Source organism: Nannobrachium achirus, assembly GCF_963921795.1.
Source record: "Nannobrachium achirus genome assembly, chromosome: 21".
Classification (NCBI taxonomy): domain Eukaryota; kingdom Metazoa; phylum Chordata; class Actinopteri; order Myctophiformes; family Myctophidae; genus Nannobrachium; species Nannobrachium achirus.
In genome coordinates, this window is record NC_137828.1 from 22309867 (window position 1) to 22324608 (window position 14742).

The 14742-nt window shown below is 42.0% G+C and overlaps 1 protein-coding gene across 1 annotated transcript in view; it reads left to right on the top strand.

The window, feature by feature from the left end:
* LOC308307101 (ATP-dependent 6-phosphofructokinase, platelet type-like) overlaps positions 1-14742 on the top strand; it is a 68647-nt gene that overhangs the window by 28499 nt on the left and 25406 nt on the right. The window contains exons 10-12 of the mRNA XM_080752236.1: positions 255-380; positions 10308-10372; positions 12957-13026. Coding sequence (XP_080608362.1) covers positions 255-380; positions 10308-10372; positions 12957-13026 — 261 coding nt within the window. The remainder of the gene's footprint in view (positions 1-254; positions 381-10307; positions 10373-12956; positions 13027-14742) is intronic.

Here is a 14742-nt window from a genome sequence, read left to right on the forward strand (position 1 = left end):
TCAAGTTGCTTGATTCAGCATTTAGATAGTTGATATCCATTTGACCAGACACGCCCTTTCCTATACAAACCCATTGTAACTTCAAACTCCATTTTCCTGGGCTTGACTAAAAAAAAGCATGTCTTATTTTTAAGTTAGGAAAAGATTCAGGTTACGGTTGCATTCATGAAATCACTTCACTAAAATGTTGATGTCCTCACAAGTACATGTCCTCACAAGTACATTTATACAAACGTGCGTGTGTTTGTGTTTAGGCCAGTCGCATGGGTGTGGAGGCTGTGCTGGCGCTCCTGGAGACGACCGCCAACACTCCAGCATGCGTGGTGTCTCTGTCTGGAAACCAGTCTGTGCGTCTGCCGCTCATGGAGTGTGTTCAGATGGTAGGTGCCGCACTCCACACCTGCACACACAACTGCACTCCACCAAGACTCCTATCACCGCTTAGATCAGTGGTTCTCAACTAAAATAATCATATTTTAACCCCCCCCCCCCCCCACACACACCCTGACGAGCACTAAAAGTTGAGGCATTACATTTTGTATAACACGGTTCTATTGTGAAAATAGCTGATTGCGAGGCGTTGTGAGCATGTAGATCGGCTATTTTCACAATTTCTGCCTTGAATATTTGACAATTTGGCCAGTGTTTAATTGGTCATTTTAGAGGTGCTAAAGGTATTAAAGTCCTTACATTGTCACTTTAGAAATGTGCAGATACCCTCTATACACTTAAACTTTATGTTGGTTTTGTTTACTGTTGAGCGAGAAAACAATGTTTCACATTAAGTTAATCATCTGAGGACCCCCCAAAAATAATTTGGAGACCCCACTGGGGGTCCTGACCCCACAGGTTGAGAACCACTGGCTTAGCTTAGCATCCACTTGTATTAAACCGCAGATCCACCTCCACAGTGCACTGTTGTCTGCAGGCTTTCTAGGGTAACTGGCCCTAACGGTATTACTGGAGCGATGGAAATGGATATTTATACTCCAGTTAGTTGCCTTGGACGTGCAACCTCACACCTCTCTCTTAGTTCCACTGGTGTATGTAGAAGGGATGGGACGATAAACGATATTATCATTTATCGTGATAAAAAACACTCATGATAATCGTATCGTGGAGATTTAATTTATCGTGATATCGTCCTCCGTCATGCACTGGGATCAATTCACCTTTTATTTGCCGCGCTGCATATCCGGTACCATTTAAACCTTCTATAATTGGTAAAAGGTACTTATAATGTATGTACTTGATACAGTCCTTTTTTCACTCTCTACCAAATATGTGACTGGGTCTGGTACTTTGTTCCTTATGTCTGCATTGGTCATTTTTCTTTTTTGTACAGATTATCCAAGTACAGAATCTAAGCTTTCATATGATGTATCATTTGTTGAAATTGGAGCATATTTGAAGAAGTTATGGACATTTTAAACTTGTTGCACCATAAACCCCAAAGTGCTTAAAAAGCCATTTGAATGCCAGGAACATTGACACCTCTAGGTAGCCAGAAGTGGGTGTGACAATGGGAGGGACAATAGGTACTTACCTACACCCCTAAATCACTCCCCCCAAGTCAAACCACACCCACAGTGGTATAGCTGTCAACTTCAAATGTACTTTTATTCCACTACAATTATTTAAAACTACTATTTAGTAGTAGACCTGTGGTAATATATTGTGCTATAGTGCTTGCAGCCATGTCAGAAATAGTGGCCAGTGGTCTTTTCTACCTCCTCCCCTCCTTATATGCTCATCCTGTCATTTTCTCCTTTTTGTAGTTTTTATTTTTCACTAAAATAGTGTATTACAAAAGAAAAAGTTTTTACAGTGTAAAAAAAAGTCTATTACAAAAGAAAGTGTTTACAGTGTACTCTTTAACGTCGGCTACGAAGCTTGCGGAGCATCTGCTGTACACAGCAAATAGTCCAGTCATTATTATGAAAAAACCTAAAACAAATTGCAATAGTACTATACACTACACTGTAGTGTATAGTAAGTGAAGGTAGGTAGGTCGTTTTCAAAACTTTCCCCTGATGGGATCCCTTGGGACTTTTTTTCTCTCACTAAGGACATATTGAGGATACAAAATCAGTTGAGTTTGCTACTATTGCAATTTGTTTTAGATTTAGCCTAATTTTGGCCTAAAATTACTGGACTATAAAGCAGACAGCTAAAGCAGAAGCAGTGAAGCACGGTCTTCTACAGTTTGGATCAATGGATTTACACGTTTTCTTTCTTGGGAGCATTAGCAACACAGAGCACTTTTGCAGCACGTTTTGTAGTAAGAACGTGGGAAGCGGCGGACGGGCTTGCAAAACACACTTTTTAGGGCACTCTAGCTCGGACACAGAACGGAGAAACGTTCATGGGCTGCAGCAAACGAGAGGCTGAGATGTGAGATACGCTGTCCATTACGAGAAGATCTGTGGTTTTTCCCGCAGGACAGAGAATGCAGCTTTTCTTTCCTTTTTCTCCCTTCTTCTTGGTCGTAGGCTACTGTGTTAAGCAGAAGCCTACTATGATTTGTAATGTAAACGCTGAGTAAGTGAGTTCAGAGTCTCTCAGCAGTTTAATGCTAAAAGCCAGTGAAACAAGGAGACGCTTGACGCTATGTCACCAATGAGCCTTTGCGAGGCAGGAACGGCTGCGAACCCTCTCGTCTGCATGTAATAAACATAAAATACGGTTCGTTACTCAACAAAACAAAGACGGCGTAAGGGTGATGGAAGCCTACTTTACTTAGTGGGAACACTCAGAAACCCCCACCTCACGTCTAAAATACACTTTTTTTTACCAGAGAATAAACTTTTTCACCGGAGGTTTTAGTTACTCCACACCGCCCTCTACAGATCTTGTCAATAGAAATGTCCATTGCACATTTTGCCTTCCGGTGAAATATTCTGTTATCTGGATAAAAAAGTGTATTTTAGACGCGATGTTGGGAACTCTGAGTGTTCCCACTAAGTAAAGTAGGCTTTCAACTCCCCAAATCCGTCTTTGTTTTGGTGAGTAGCGAAACTGTATCTTTTATTTTCACTACAGACGAGTGAGCGTGTCGCCTGTAATGCCAGCACAAGGACTCATGATGACATAGCGTTTTCAACATGCTGCTTCAATTTTCCACGTTTTCTTTGTGTGTCCGAGAGCGACTGAGATCACGATGTATACATAAAAAAAATACATCCTTCCAAAATACTGTCTTCAGCAAACCGTTAACATTAGCGAGATGAAGTTAGTTACTGTGTAGACTGTTTACAAGCAGATAACACGCTGTATGGGCGTGCTGAAATACGAGACAATGCATTCCTTAAACCAATCGTGCTCCCGTGAAATCGCTATGCAAATCTAAAGAGCTCAATTCTCCGCCTCCTAAAACAGCAGTAAAACTCTCCCAAAGAAGGCAACTTTGCTACACTAATGTTGCCATATACCGACCTTAACAAAGATATCTTATGGAATGAAAACCCTCTTCTATATTCAAACTGTTAATTATATACAAAAACGAAAAACAAAGAAAATTTTAAATCAATCTTATTTTCGCATTTTCTGCCTTGTAAAATTGCCGACATTTGGCCGTTTCCACCAGCCTCGGACACATATCTTTGCCAAAAAATAGCCGATCTACAAGCTCACAACGCGTCGGGACACATTGTGAGCTTGTAGATCTGAAACGCGCATGCCAAGCAAAAAGGCACATCCACCACATGTACACACATGACACGCACGCACACGCACGCACACACACACACGCACGCACGCACGCACACACGCGCACACACACACACACACACACACACACACACACACACACACACACACACACACACACACAGTGATGACTCTGCATGTGCTGGCTGACTCTTAGAGGAAATGGGCAGGGCAGTAAGAGTTACAATGAGGACGACAGCCAACACCCTGTTCAAAATGATCTTCAGAGAGAGAGAGAGAGAGAGAGAGAGAGAGAGAGAGAGAGAGAGATGCATTGTTATGGTTAACGATTAACCCAAAGCATGTGCCAGAGTGGGTGAACTCGGCCTGCTCAGCAGTGATGTCATGTTAGGCTGCCTGCACAAAGAGGCTCTGTTGTAAGGCTGGCTGCTTCTTAGGGCTGGGCAACTAACCCAAAATATATATCCAACCAATGTGTCACATACAGTAGTGACACATACAGTAGTGATACTTTTTGAGCTTGTAGTCTGCTATTTTCACACTTTCTCTTTAGATTAATACACATATATATATATATATATATATATATATATATATATATTAGTCATGTGACGGTTTGATTTTTTTTTTAAACCGGTTCGGTAATTAATTAAAAACCGGACCGAACCGGTAATACCGGATGTTGACCACTTGGGGGCGCAGATAGAAGCGGACACATTTATGGTGCCGATTTAGCCATAAATTATAACTCTTGTAGAGCACTTTTACAGAGTCCTCATAATCAACAGCCACCTGTTATTTTATATACATCTATATGGATCTTCTCAGTGAGATGTCTCCTGTTTGTACTATTACTGCTTCTGTGGAATGGGGGAAATGCTCTCTGCCGTGTTTGAGTTTGCTCTGCTGTACAGAGAACCAGTGGATTGGGATTGCTTGTAGATCGGCTACTTTTTTGTTTTGATCCTAGACAGATCCTATAGAGGATCCTAGCCCCTCTATGGATACGGGAGGGCAAGGCACAGGTGGCCGTGGTGGTCCGCGGCCCCAGCGGACCACCAAAGGGACGGCGCCGCCACGAAAACGCTATAATCAATCAAACAGCTAGCATGTATGCTACTGTATCCAGATAGCATACATGCTAGGCTAGCTTGCTTCCTCAGTGTTGTAGTTTAGCCAATAAAGGTTATTTGACCACGTTCACCCCGACGTTAATCTTCGCTATTGTTGTAAAGACGCAATGAAGACCTGTGTGGCTTCTAACACGTTGTCCAATGTCCACCACATCTATAAACAATAGCGCATGTATCCAGTTGTTATTGAATGAAGAGGACAGGGGGAGAGGAGGCAGGGTCGCTGTCTGAGCAGTGAGCTGTCAACAGTAGCAGATCTGCGCTCCACTATAGACTCACTCAGTATATACACAAACATAATAAATACAATACAGAATGAATTTAATGCTGTCGGAAAATACACCTGACACCGCCAGTATACGTTTACATTTGTAAGATATATTTTAATTGGATACTTTTCTTTCTTTTTTTTCCAACTCGGTTTAGTCGGTATTCATAAACTGAACCGGTATCATCAAGTAAACCGGATCAAACCGGTAAAACCGGAAACCGTCACAACGCTAATATATATATATATATATATATATCAGAGATTGCGTTAGACCGGGAATTGCCGGATTTGACCGATTGTTTATGGCCAAGACCGAAAAATAAAATTCCTCCCGGACATCCTGACCGATTGAAAAACCAATGGTCATTTATTATTATCGCTGTCTGCTCCTCTGCGCAGGCTGCCTGTCTCTCTCTCTCTCTCTCTCTCTCTCTCTCGCTCTTTCTCTCTCTCTCTCTCTCTCGCTCGCTCGCTCGCTCGCCCGCGCGCTCCCCCGTTCTCTCTCTCTCTTTCTCTCTCGCTCGCTCATTTCAGTGTTAGTTTGCGATGCACGCACAGCATGTAAAGCCATGGGAATTAAGGAATGCACGCACGGTCAGCAATCAACCCATAAACAAACATTATACACTTGATTGAAGTTATGAGGAGAGGAGATGGAGTGGAGACAGTAGGAAGAACAAAGCCTTTTCAACTCTCCCAAAGTTGCATAACATGCGCATGGACGCACTGTCACCACTCGACAGTGAGTATTGGATTAATTGCTGGCCAGATGAATCTATCAACCTTTTCATTATTCTGAAGTCAAGACATGGTATTGTATTGTTGGCATGAAACATGATGCAACAGAAAGACGTTGTTGTGAAAGCAGTGTGCGTGTGCCACATGCAGACAGCCTGCGCGAACAGCGCGATTAGTCCAATATAATTAATTCCCTTATGCAAGATTGAAGCGTTTTTTTCTTTTTAGCCTATACTTTTTCATTCAATTCGTTTTCAGTCCCAACTACAGTAGCCTAATACTTTAACTGTTGCTATTGGCTGTTTGTGCACCTGCTTGTAATGTATGCATTAAAATGATTATGTCCGGTATATTCTTCAGATGTCCGGTAAATTTTAATCATGCCGGTCACGGTGACCGGCAGTTAAAAATCCTAGCGCAATCACTGATATATATATATATATATATATATATATATATATATATATATATATATACATCTAACATACTTTTCCCTGAGAGGGTTGCTGTGGCTTCTTGCTGTAGCTCCCATTATTGCTTAAAAAGGAAAACATATATATATTCTTTGGTCACTTATTTTCTGGCCCTGCACTATTGGGTTGTGTTGGTTGTACTGTGTATTATTGCGGTGTTGATATGGCGGTGTGATACTTGTGTTGCATGACTGCATTGACTAGCAGTGACTGTTATGTTATGTTATGTTATTGCGACCGTCAGGGAGCAGTTTACTATGAAAACCTCCACCGGCCGTCCGTCCGTCCGTCCGTCCGTCCGTCCGTCACACCTTTGTGACCATCAACAAACGTCACACCTTTGTTGATGTTTAAATCGAAGAGTCTTGGTCAAATACTTCTGTTGGTTTCTGCACTGATCATTTATACAATTCAGCTGTGTTTGCTCGTGTCATCATGATGAGGTCATAAATCAGCCATGCCCAAATATAGATTTTACGGGTTTACATGCTTACTCAGTTATTCGTTATGTGAAAGTCCTATGACGTCTATGATATCTGACATCATCATACATACATTCCCTTTTATGCCCATAAATGGAGATCCCCTCTGTAGAACCAGCCACTGACATCACTGTAATGTCAGGGGAACCAAATCCCTTTTATGCCCATATATGGAGATCCCTGTGATGCCAGGGGAACCAAATCCCTTTTATGCCCATATATGGAGATATGGAGATCCCCGTGTTGCCAGGGTAACCAAATCCATTTTATGCCCATATATGGAGATCCCTGTGATGCCAGGGGAACCAAATCCCTTTTACGCCCATATATGGAGATCCCTTATGTCATCAATATTAAGCCCATATCTGTGAATATCTTTGGGTACCAGATGTCTCCATTATGGTTAAATGGTCCGATATACATCACTGGCCAGAAGACCAAGAAATGGTGCAACCTCGCCCTTTGCTTTTCTCCCTATAGGCATCTTACTGGTAGGTAGTTTAATGAGGAATGCAGTATGGTGGTAGGTAGGTAGTTATGGCCTTTGATGTAAGATTTTCACTTTCTAGGATAACTATATTTGCTATTCCCAGATGATGCCCTTTTAGGGTACCCCTCATGCCCATATATGGAGATCCCCAGGCTTTACTAATTAACATAAGTTTTATGCCCATATATGGAGATCATTGTCCCAATGTCATCAGATATATGGGCATAAATGGACACAGGCAAACTAGATGGGCTGTATGGATATCCAGATGTGTGATGTAAGTGTTTTATTCCAAATGTGGCACCCCACAGACATATTTCCAGAAACAAAATCCCTTTCATGCCCATATATGGAGATTTCTGATGTCATCAATCCCAGGCCCTGTAAAAAACATGGTTGCTATGGTATGAGCAACTTATGTCTCCATATATGGAGATTCAACTTCAATGAGTAACCATGGCAAACTGTCAACTGCCCGTATGTCTTGATAATTGGTAAAACAAACTTTTGGCCTATTTGTGGAGATAAGCGACCAACGGTCGCTTATCTCCCGATTAGGGAGTCTTACTGGTGTTATGTTATGTTATGTTATGTTATGTTATGTTATGTTATGTGTACTTTTGTTTTTGTTTGGCACTGTTTGTTAAGTTATGCTTTGAGTATAGCTTTTATGTGTGTGTGTGACATGTCACTTATGAGCATTGAATGTTTCGTGGTCACTTTATGTATATATTCTTCTTCTGTTTTTTTGCAATAGGTTTTGACACTTTATGTTTTATTTATCTTGTTTTGTGCTTGCTCTTTGGACTGTACACTACAGTACTCTTTTTCTTTTTCTTACTTCTCTGTAAAGGTGCCTCCACACCGAAAATACTACAGGAGACTTGTTCAAACTGTTCACAGACTGCAAAGAACTGCAAAGAACTGCAAAAAACTAAGCACATTGAATTTTCCAGCCGACTGTATGCCGACTGTAATTACTGTACAGTTTTGCGCATGCGCACTGTGTTGCCATATCGGCTCGTTACAAGCGACTTTGATCCTGTTTTCCTGTAATGTTGCTAGTTGTGGGTTACTTTTGTTTGGGCATGTTTCGGAATTGTAGTTGCTTATTTGGCCTGGCTTTCAACATTCTTTTAGAAAATAGCTAATGTAATAGAGCTCAATAGGTGAAACTGGATGCTTCTTTAGGCCTTGTTTTCATAGACCTGGTCGCTTGTTTAACTCACAGAATCTGGCAACCACGGAGCAGAAGCGGAGATTCTTCCTGTCCGGTGTTTTCTTCTCCTCACACCAAAACAACACACATCACTATTACTAGCGTTGCCTTGGAGTTGATTAGTATAGGAAATTGAGAGTTGAGATTGTGAATATGATATTTAGTTAAAATGTGCAACGGGAAAATGTCTCTGGCTTATTTAGGCTTGGTTTTGCTGCAGCAGTAGCAAACTAATGGTCCATTACAACTCGCTACAACTCACCGACGTCCAGGGGCGACTCTACAAAACTGAGCAAGTTCAGTCTTCCAGTTTTCCGTCGATAGCGTTCCCGACCCGCTGCCGAAAACCTACCGATGAGCTCTCGTTCGGCAACAGACGCTATCCGCCGCTATCCGCCGCCGATTCGGCCACGAATCTGTTTGGTTAAAAGTGGCCTTAACTTGTAACCTTAACTGCTGTGCTACCTCTGGGCAACTGAATGTCCCCCATGGGATAATAAAGGTATCTATCTATCTATCTATCTATATAGTTTGATTCCCGATCCGGATGACCTTTCTGGCATATCACTCCCCATTTCTCCCCCCATTTCCTGTCAGTCTACTGTCCTATCTAACAAAGGCATAAAAGCCCAAAAACAAATCTTTACAAAAAATCTATATAATCGTTCATTAATCATAATCAAGACAAAAGTTTGAAATAATCGTGATATTGATTTGAAGTCATGTCGCCCAATCCCTACTGCTACTTCGCACAATCTGCTGTGCTACACGGGAACAGTGTTACATCAGTGTTTTCTTCACTGTGGCCCCCCACACTCCCAGTAGAACTGCAGTGAATAAAAATGAACGCTGTGAAGATCATTAACTCATTGCATGCCAGGCCCGATAGTCCCGAGATTATTTCAATGTCTTTCCCTGCCAGGCCCGATAGTCCAGAGAATTTCTTTTTTTTCAAAGATTTTTTTTTTCAAAAACATTTTTTGACCCCAAAAAATGTAGTAGGCATGATAACAATCGCGAAATTGCATGTTTAACCCCCATAGCAACCCCATCTTTCAAACATGGCAGCCATATTTGTTTACATTTTAGGAAAACATAATGGCTGCTAACTCATGAATGCCTGAACGGATTTCCATTCGGATTTTTTTGTTTGAAAGCTGTGAGCAATGTGGACACACGTGGTGCATTATCTAGGCATGGGTGTGCATGATCCGTGCACTATGAATTACATAGAAGTCTTTGGAGACAGGGGCATATGAGAGTACGAAGGTATTGTCAAATGGCAGGGTATGTGTTAAATGAATAATCAAACTGTTGATCAACCTTATTTCCATGTCTTCATCGGTAGGAGTAGTAGTGAATACATGGTCCATCAACAACAGGAAATTTGAAAGCACCACAGATTTTACGGTGACATGTGTGTGCAAGATATAAAAAGGTGCTGCAATGTTCTGTCCCCTTTGCCACCCAGGGCAGTGGCATTGAGAACTGCTTCAAGAACCAAGCCTTCACAATAAATTCTGGGTATTGTTGGATCAGATAGCAAAGTGTCATGTTCCAAAAAAACAATTGCATCAATCGACACAGCTTATTATTATTTAACTCTTTATTTCTCAGAGATTTTCAAACATTTTTTTTTACAATACAATACAAGAAAGACAAAAAACAAGTAGAATAACAAAAATAAAAGAGGTCATGGGACACCCGACACAGTTGTCGGGATCGGAATTCGAACCAGCAACACAATGTCAGGCATCAGAGCCTATGTGGTATGCGCCTGGACCGCAAGGCCAGCGGACGCCCTCCTCACCCGATCTTTCTCTCCTCCGTAGACTCAAGAGGTGCAGAAGGCGATGGACGAGAAGAAGTTTGAGGAGGCTGTCAAGCTCCGTGGAAGGTATGATGACTGGTTACACGTTACAGTATAGCATCGGAGCCCAATACTGGGCCTTGGATGATGTCTAGTACTGGTCTTCTCTCTTACCTGGTAGTTGATTCCATTCACCTGGTTCTCTTGGTTTAACCCATTTAGGCCTAGAATTATTGAATGCTTTAACTGTTGAAAAACAGCAGATATACAAGCTTGCAGCACGGCACCGAGTGCCGCGCTGTGAGCTTGTAGATCTGCTATTTTTGAAAAAGTCATGGAAATGTGTGCAAATCTTTGAATATATGTATTTTTAAAGCGAAGGTTTGTAACTAAAATTTTGCCTCTGGGGCGTCCCTGGAACTAAATATTTTGAGATGGGGGTCCGTGGCCAAATACATATCATTTGGGTGGTCCTTCACATGAAAAAGTTTGAGAACCACTGACATAGTAGTCTCTCGAGAACAGACTAACTGAGCTCCAGTTAAGTGAAAAGGACCTTTTCTTTGACGATGGCGAGCCAGATTGCTGACATAGAAACATACTGTAGGTTTTTCAAAAAACCTTAGAAGGATTCAAAAGACACTTATAGAATCGGGTCAAAATAGGGTCAAAATTCAAATGTTCACGATTTTTCTAAAATAGCAGATCTACAAGCTCGCAGCGCGGCACTCGGTGCCGCACTGTGAGCTTGTAATGTATATCTGCTATTTTTCAATTGTTAAAGCATAAATTAATAATACACAATAATGTGTACCCGTTCTAAATGGGTTTTAACTAGTTGTCTATAGTTCTTCCCCTAGCTACTGTATGTTAGACCCACCGTTAACACGTGATCTATTGGCTGCCGTGTTCAGTGATCAGATGAACAGGCTGCATGCATTTTCATGTTTTATTTTTTATTTTTTATTTCATCAATCAAACGATTGTTTTACGGCTTGCATTAATAGAACTAATTTAGTATACTTTTAATTCCCATTTAGCGGTTTCACAATGAAAACTAACTTCATGGTTTTCAAGAAAAAATAAATAACACATTTGTATAAAAATATATTTATATTGTCATTACAATCTTAGTGATAAATTTGCCATTTATTTGGGCGACCACTTGCAATATCCTCACGGCAATGAGAGTGTAGTGCCGCAGTAAACTAGGATCACAGGTAAACAATGAACCTACCATCTGTCTAAATAACATGCTATCGAAATTACACTTTCCTTCATTTTTATCCCACGATTTTGTAAACCATTTTTTCACCACAGTGCCAATTGCCTAAGCTATGTAATCCTGGGCTCTGCTCTTCCTCTGTCGTGCCTGGGGAGACAACGGACTGACCTCATGCTTCCTTCTATCCATGAGTAGTCCAAGTTGTTTGTTTTCACCTGACAGGGGGGATTTCTCCGGTATGGACGTAGCGCGTGGAAGGAACACGTTATTCCAACCAATTCCTTTCCCCTCCATCAGGCGCCCCGGCTGGCCAGGGGGAGGCATTATAGAGACCAGGATTAGTGCATGTTTTTGTGAGGGTATCTACCTTAGGAGACACAGGGAGAACATGCAAACTCCACACAGAAAGGCCCTTTCGCCAACCCCACCTAGGGTGTGGGTGCTGATGACGCGAGGGAAAAAAATTACTTTTAACATTTTGGTCAATGAAAGTAACAACAAACATCAGAACAAATGACTAAGGTATGTCTGCGTGGTCATCATATCCACATCAGTCGCTAGCATCCATCGAGCAAAAGGTGGCATGAAGGGGGTGTGGGGAGAGTAGAGTGCTATGGGCTGAGGTGGAGTCTGAAGAGGTCTTCAGATTACGGTGGAAGATTGGAAGTGAGTGTGCAGTTCTAACATGGACTCAAGGTGGGTGTAATTAGCATCCTGGTGGTAGGATTAATGAGCAGCGGTACCAGGGGGTCTCTGAGGACGTGGAGGACGTGCTGTCACAGAAGGATCAGTCCGTCACCAGACAGGAAGCCATCGGTTCCTTGTCAGATAAAGATAATAACGTTGCAGCCCGGGTGACTTGGCTTACTGTGGACGCCGTGTGTAGTGGCAAAGAGAAAGGAGATTAACCACTCAAACCCATGTGTGTGTGTGCGCACACGCACGCAGTCATGATTAAGCTGCGCCCTCAGATGCACTATTAAGAAAACGACAAGATCAATGAATTACTTAGGAATTAATCTTATCTTGAAAGGAAATTTCAATTTCCCATGGGTGTATTAAATAAATGTGTATGTAAATAGTTACTACTTCCAGCTTAAATGATGTACCATTTTCTTTCTTGTTGTCCATAAGCAATTACATGCAGACATGGCAATACTGTGGCCATTGCTATTGTAAAGGACATGACATGTGAAGCTTGTAGATTGCCGGGGAGGATAGGGGACCTGGTGAACTACATTATATAGCTTTTACTAGTCAATTAATTTACATATATTGAATATTCAGAAAATCATATGTGATCAACATCACCTGTTTAACATGGAGGATTCTCTATATGCACAGACAATATGAAATCTCATATCCTTGGCCTGAATGCATAGCCATTAATTCATTGTATATACAAGCCCAATATGCATATGTGATGTGTTTGTTGTGTTATTGCAGGAGCTTTGAAAACAACCTGAAGACATACAAGCTTCTGGCCCACAATAAACCCTCATCGGAGATTGTCAGTGTAAGTAGACTGCAGACAATTTGACACTTGTGTGGGACTGGCACACCTAAAGACATTATGAATGTGCGTGTGTATATCTGTCTGTGTATTTGTCCCCTACACGTAAAATTATGCCCTACTTTGTCACACAAAAGTAGCAAAAAATAGCCGATCTACAAACTCAGAGGGTGTCTCATGAGACTTATGAATTTGAATCCTGAAAAGGAACGGTTTTGAACAGCAGTGACTTGAATTGTGTACAGTATTTGACACTAGAATACCATTAGCCTCACCCCCCTCATCCTCTCTGGGATGTTCCATTTTTAATGACACCCTTCTCCTCCGACAGTACAAAATAGTGTCTTGCGTTGCTCAGCTACAGCAGCCTCTAATATTATGAGCAGACAGCGGTCTCAGGCCTGCAGCCTTCTTTGGGTAGTAACACACAACCATCCCTTGCTGTGGTTGTAAAATAACCTTTTGTGGTGGGGACATAATGCACCAATTCACCCTTTGTCAAGTCCCACCCGTTGTCCCGCCCCCCTTCACACCCATTGGTTGCTGTGTCTTGGTGGGACACTCCATTCACTACCATTTTAATTCAGTTGCTTCGTATTGTTATTCTGTGTGTTCAATTCTAATTTAAAACTTGGTTTCAGCAAAATGGAGCTGCTCAGTGGCTGTATAGTGACTCAGCATGTTTTTTATAAAAGGCGGAACCAGGGCGGGACAAGGCAGAAAGAGCCTGCTGGTTGGTCAGTCAGGGACCAATCAGAAGGCTGACAAAGGGTGAATTGTTTCCTCAAGAACAGAGTAGGTAGTTCACTTCCCGCTTTACCGTCATTATAGGCAAAAGATTCTCGAAAAATAGATACAGTACAAGATCACAGCGTGTTGCAGTTGCCGGCTTAATTTACATAACTAAGGGACAGTAGGAAAGCTGATTATTTTTTGCCCCCTTTTTATTGCCAGTTAATTCTTCCCCACACACTCTTCTGTGTTGTTTCCCTGCTGTTGTATCCTACTGGCTCACCTGCCAGTGAGCAGCCCCCACCGAGAGGACGTAGAGCCTTCGTCCTACTCCTCCCGCCCAACAGGTGCCGCCCCAGTCCGTAGGAATACATGCAATGATAAATATGATCCTCCCCGCTCCGGCTACCCTCCCGCGAACACGGGACAGTTGTGTTCGTACAGACGCGTGTAGCAAAACAGCAACGCAGTATCGCCAGTGGAAGCTTGTGATTTGCTGAACCGGAGGTAGGGAGCGATCCGTTGTGTTCGCCTGGACAGCGTGGAGGTGACGAAATTCGGGGGGATGAAGATTTACTATTCTGTCCATAACGGCACATAAGCCGGTAACGGCGCTGAGTCGGCTCATGCGACCGTCGCAGACTCGCAACGCTCGACTATGCGATGTTTCATAACATATATAATCATAAACACTTTATAAGGTCAAGTATTATACTTAATAATTGGGACTAATTAAGAACCATTATCATAGTTATAATAGGCCTACATTTACAATAGTTTAGGCATTTTGGTTTGATAAGGTTGGGCAGAACAATTTGTCCTTGTTTGTTATTTGACTATTTTTACTTTAATTATAATTAAAGACACTTCATAGTGAATTAGTGATTATAATAAATAGCCTATGTCGTGATTGCTAGATCAGATTGTGTTTATAATATAACGCCGGCGTGCCTCTGTCATATCCACCGAAAACAAATGCTCCCCCCT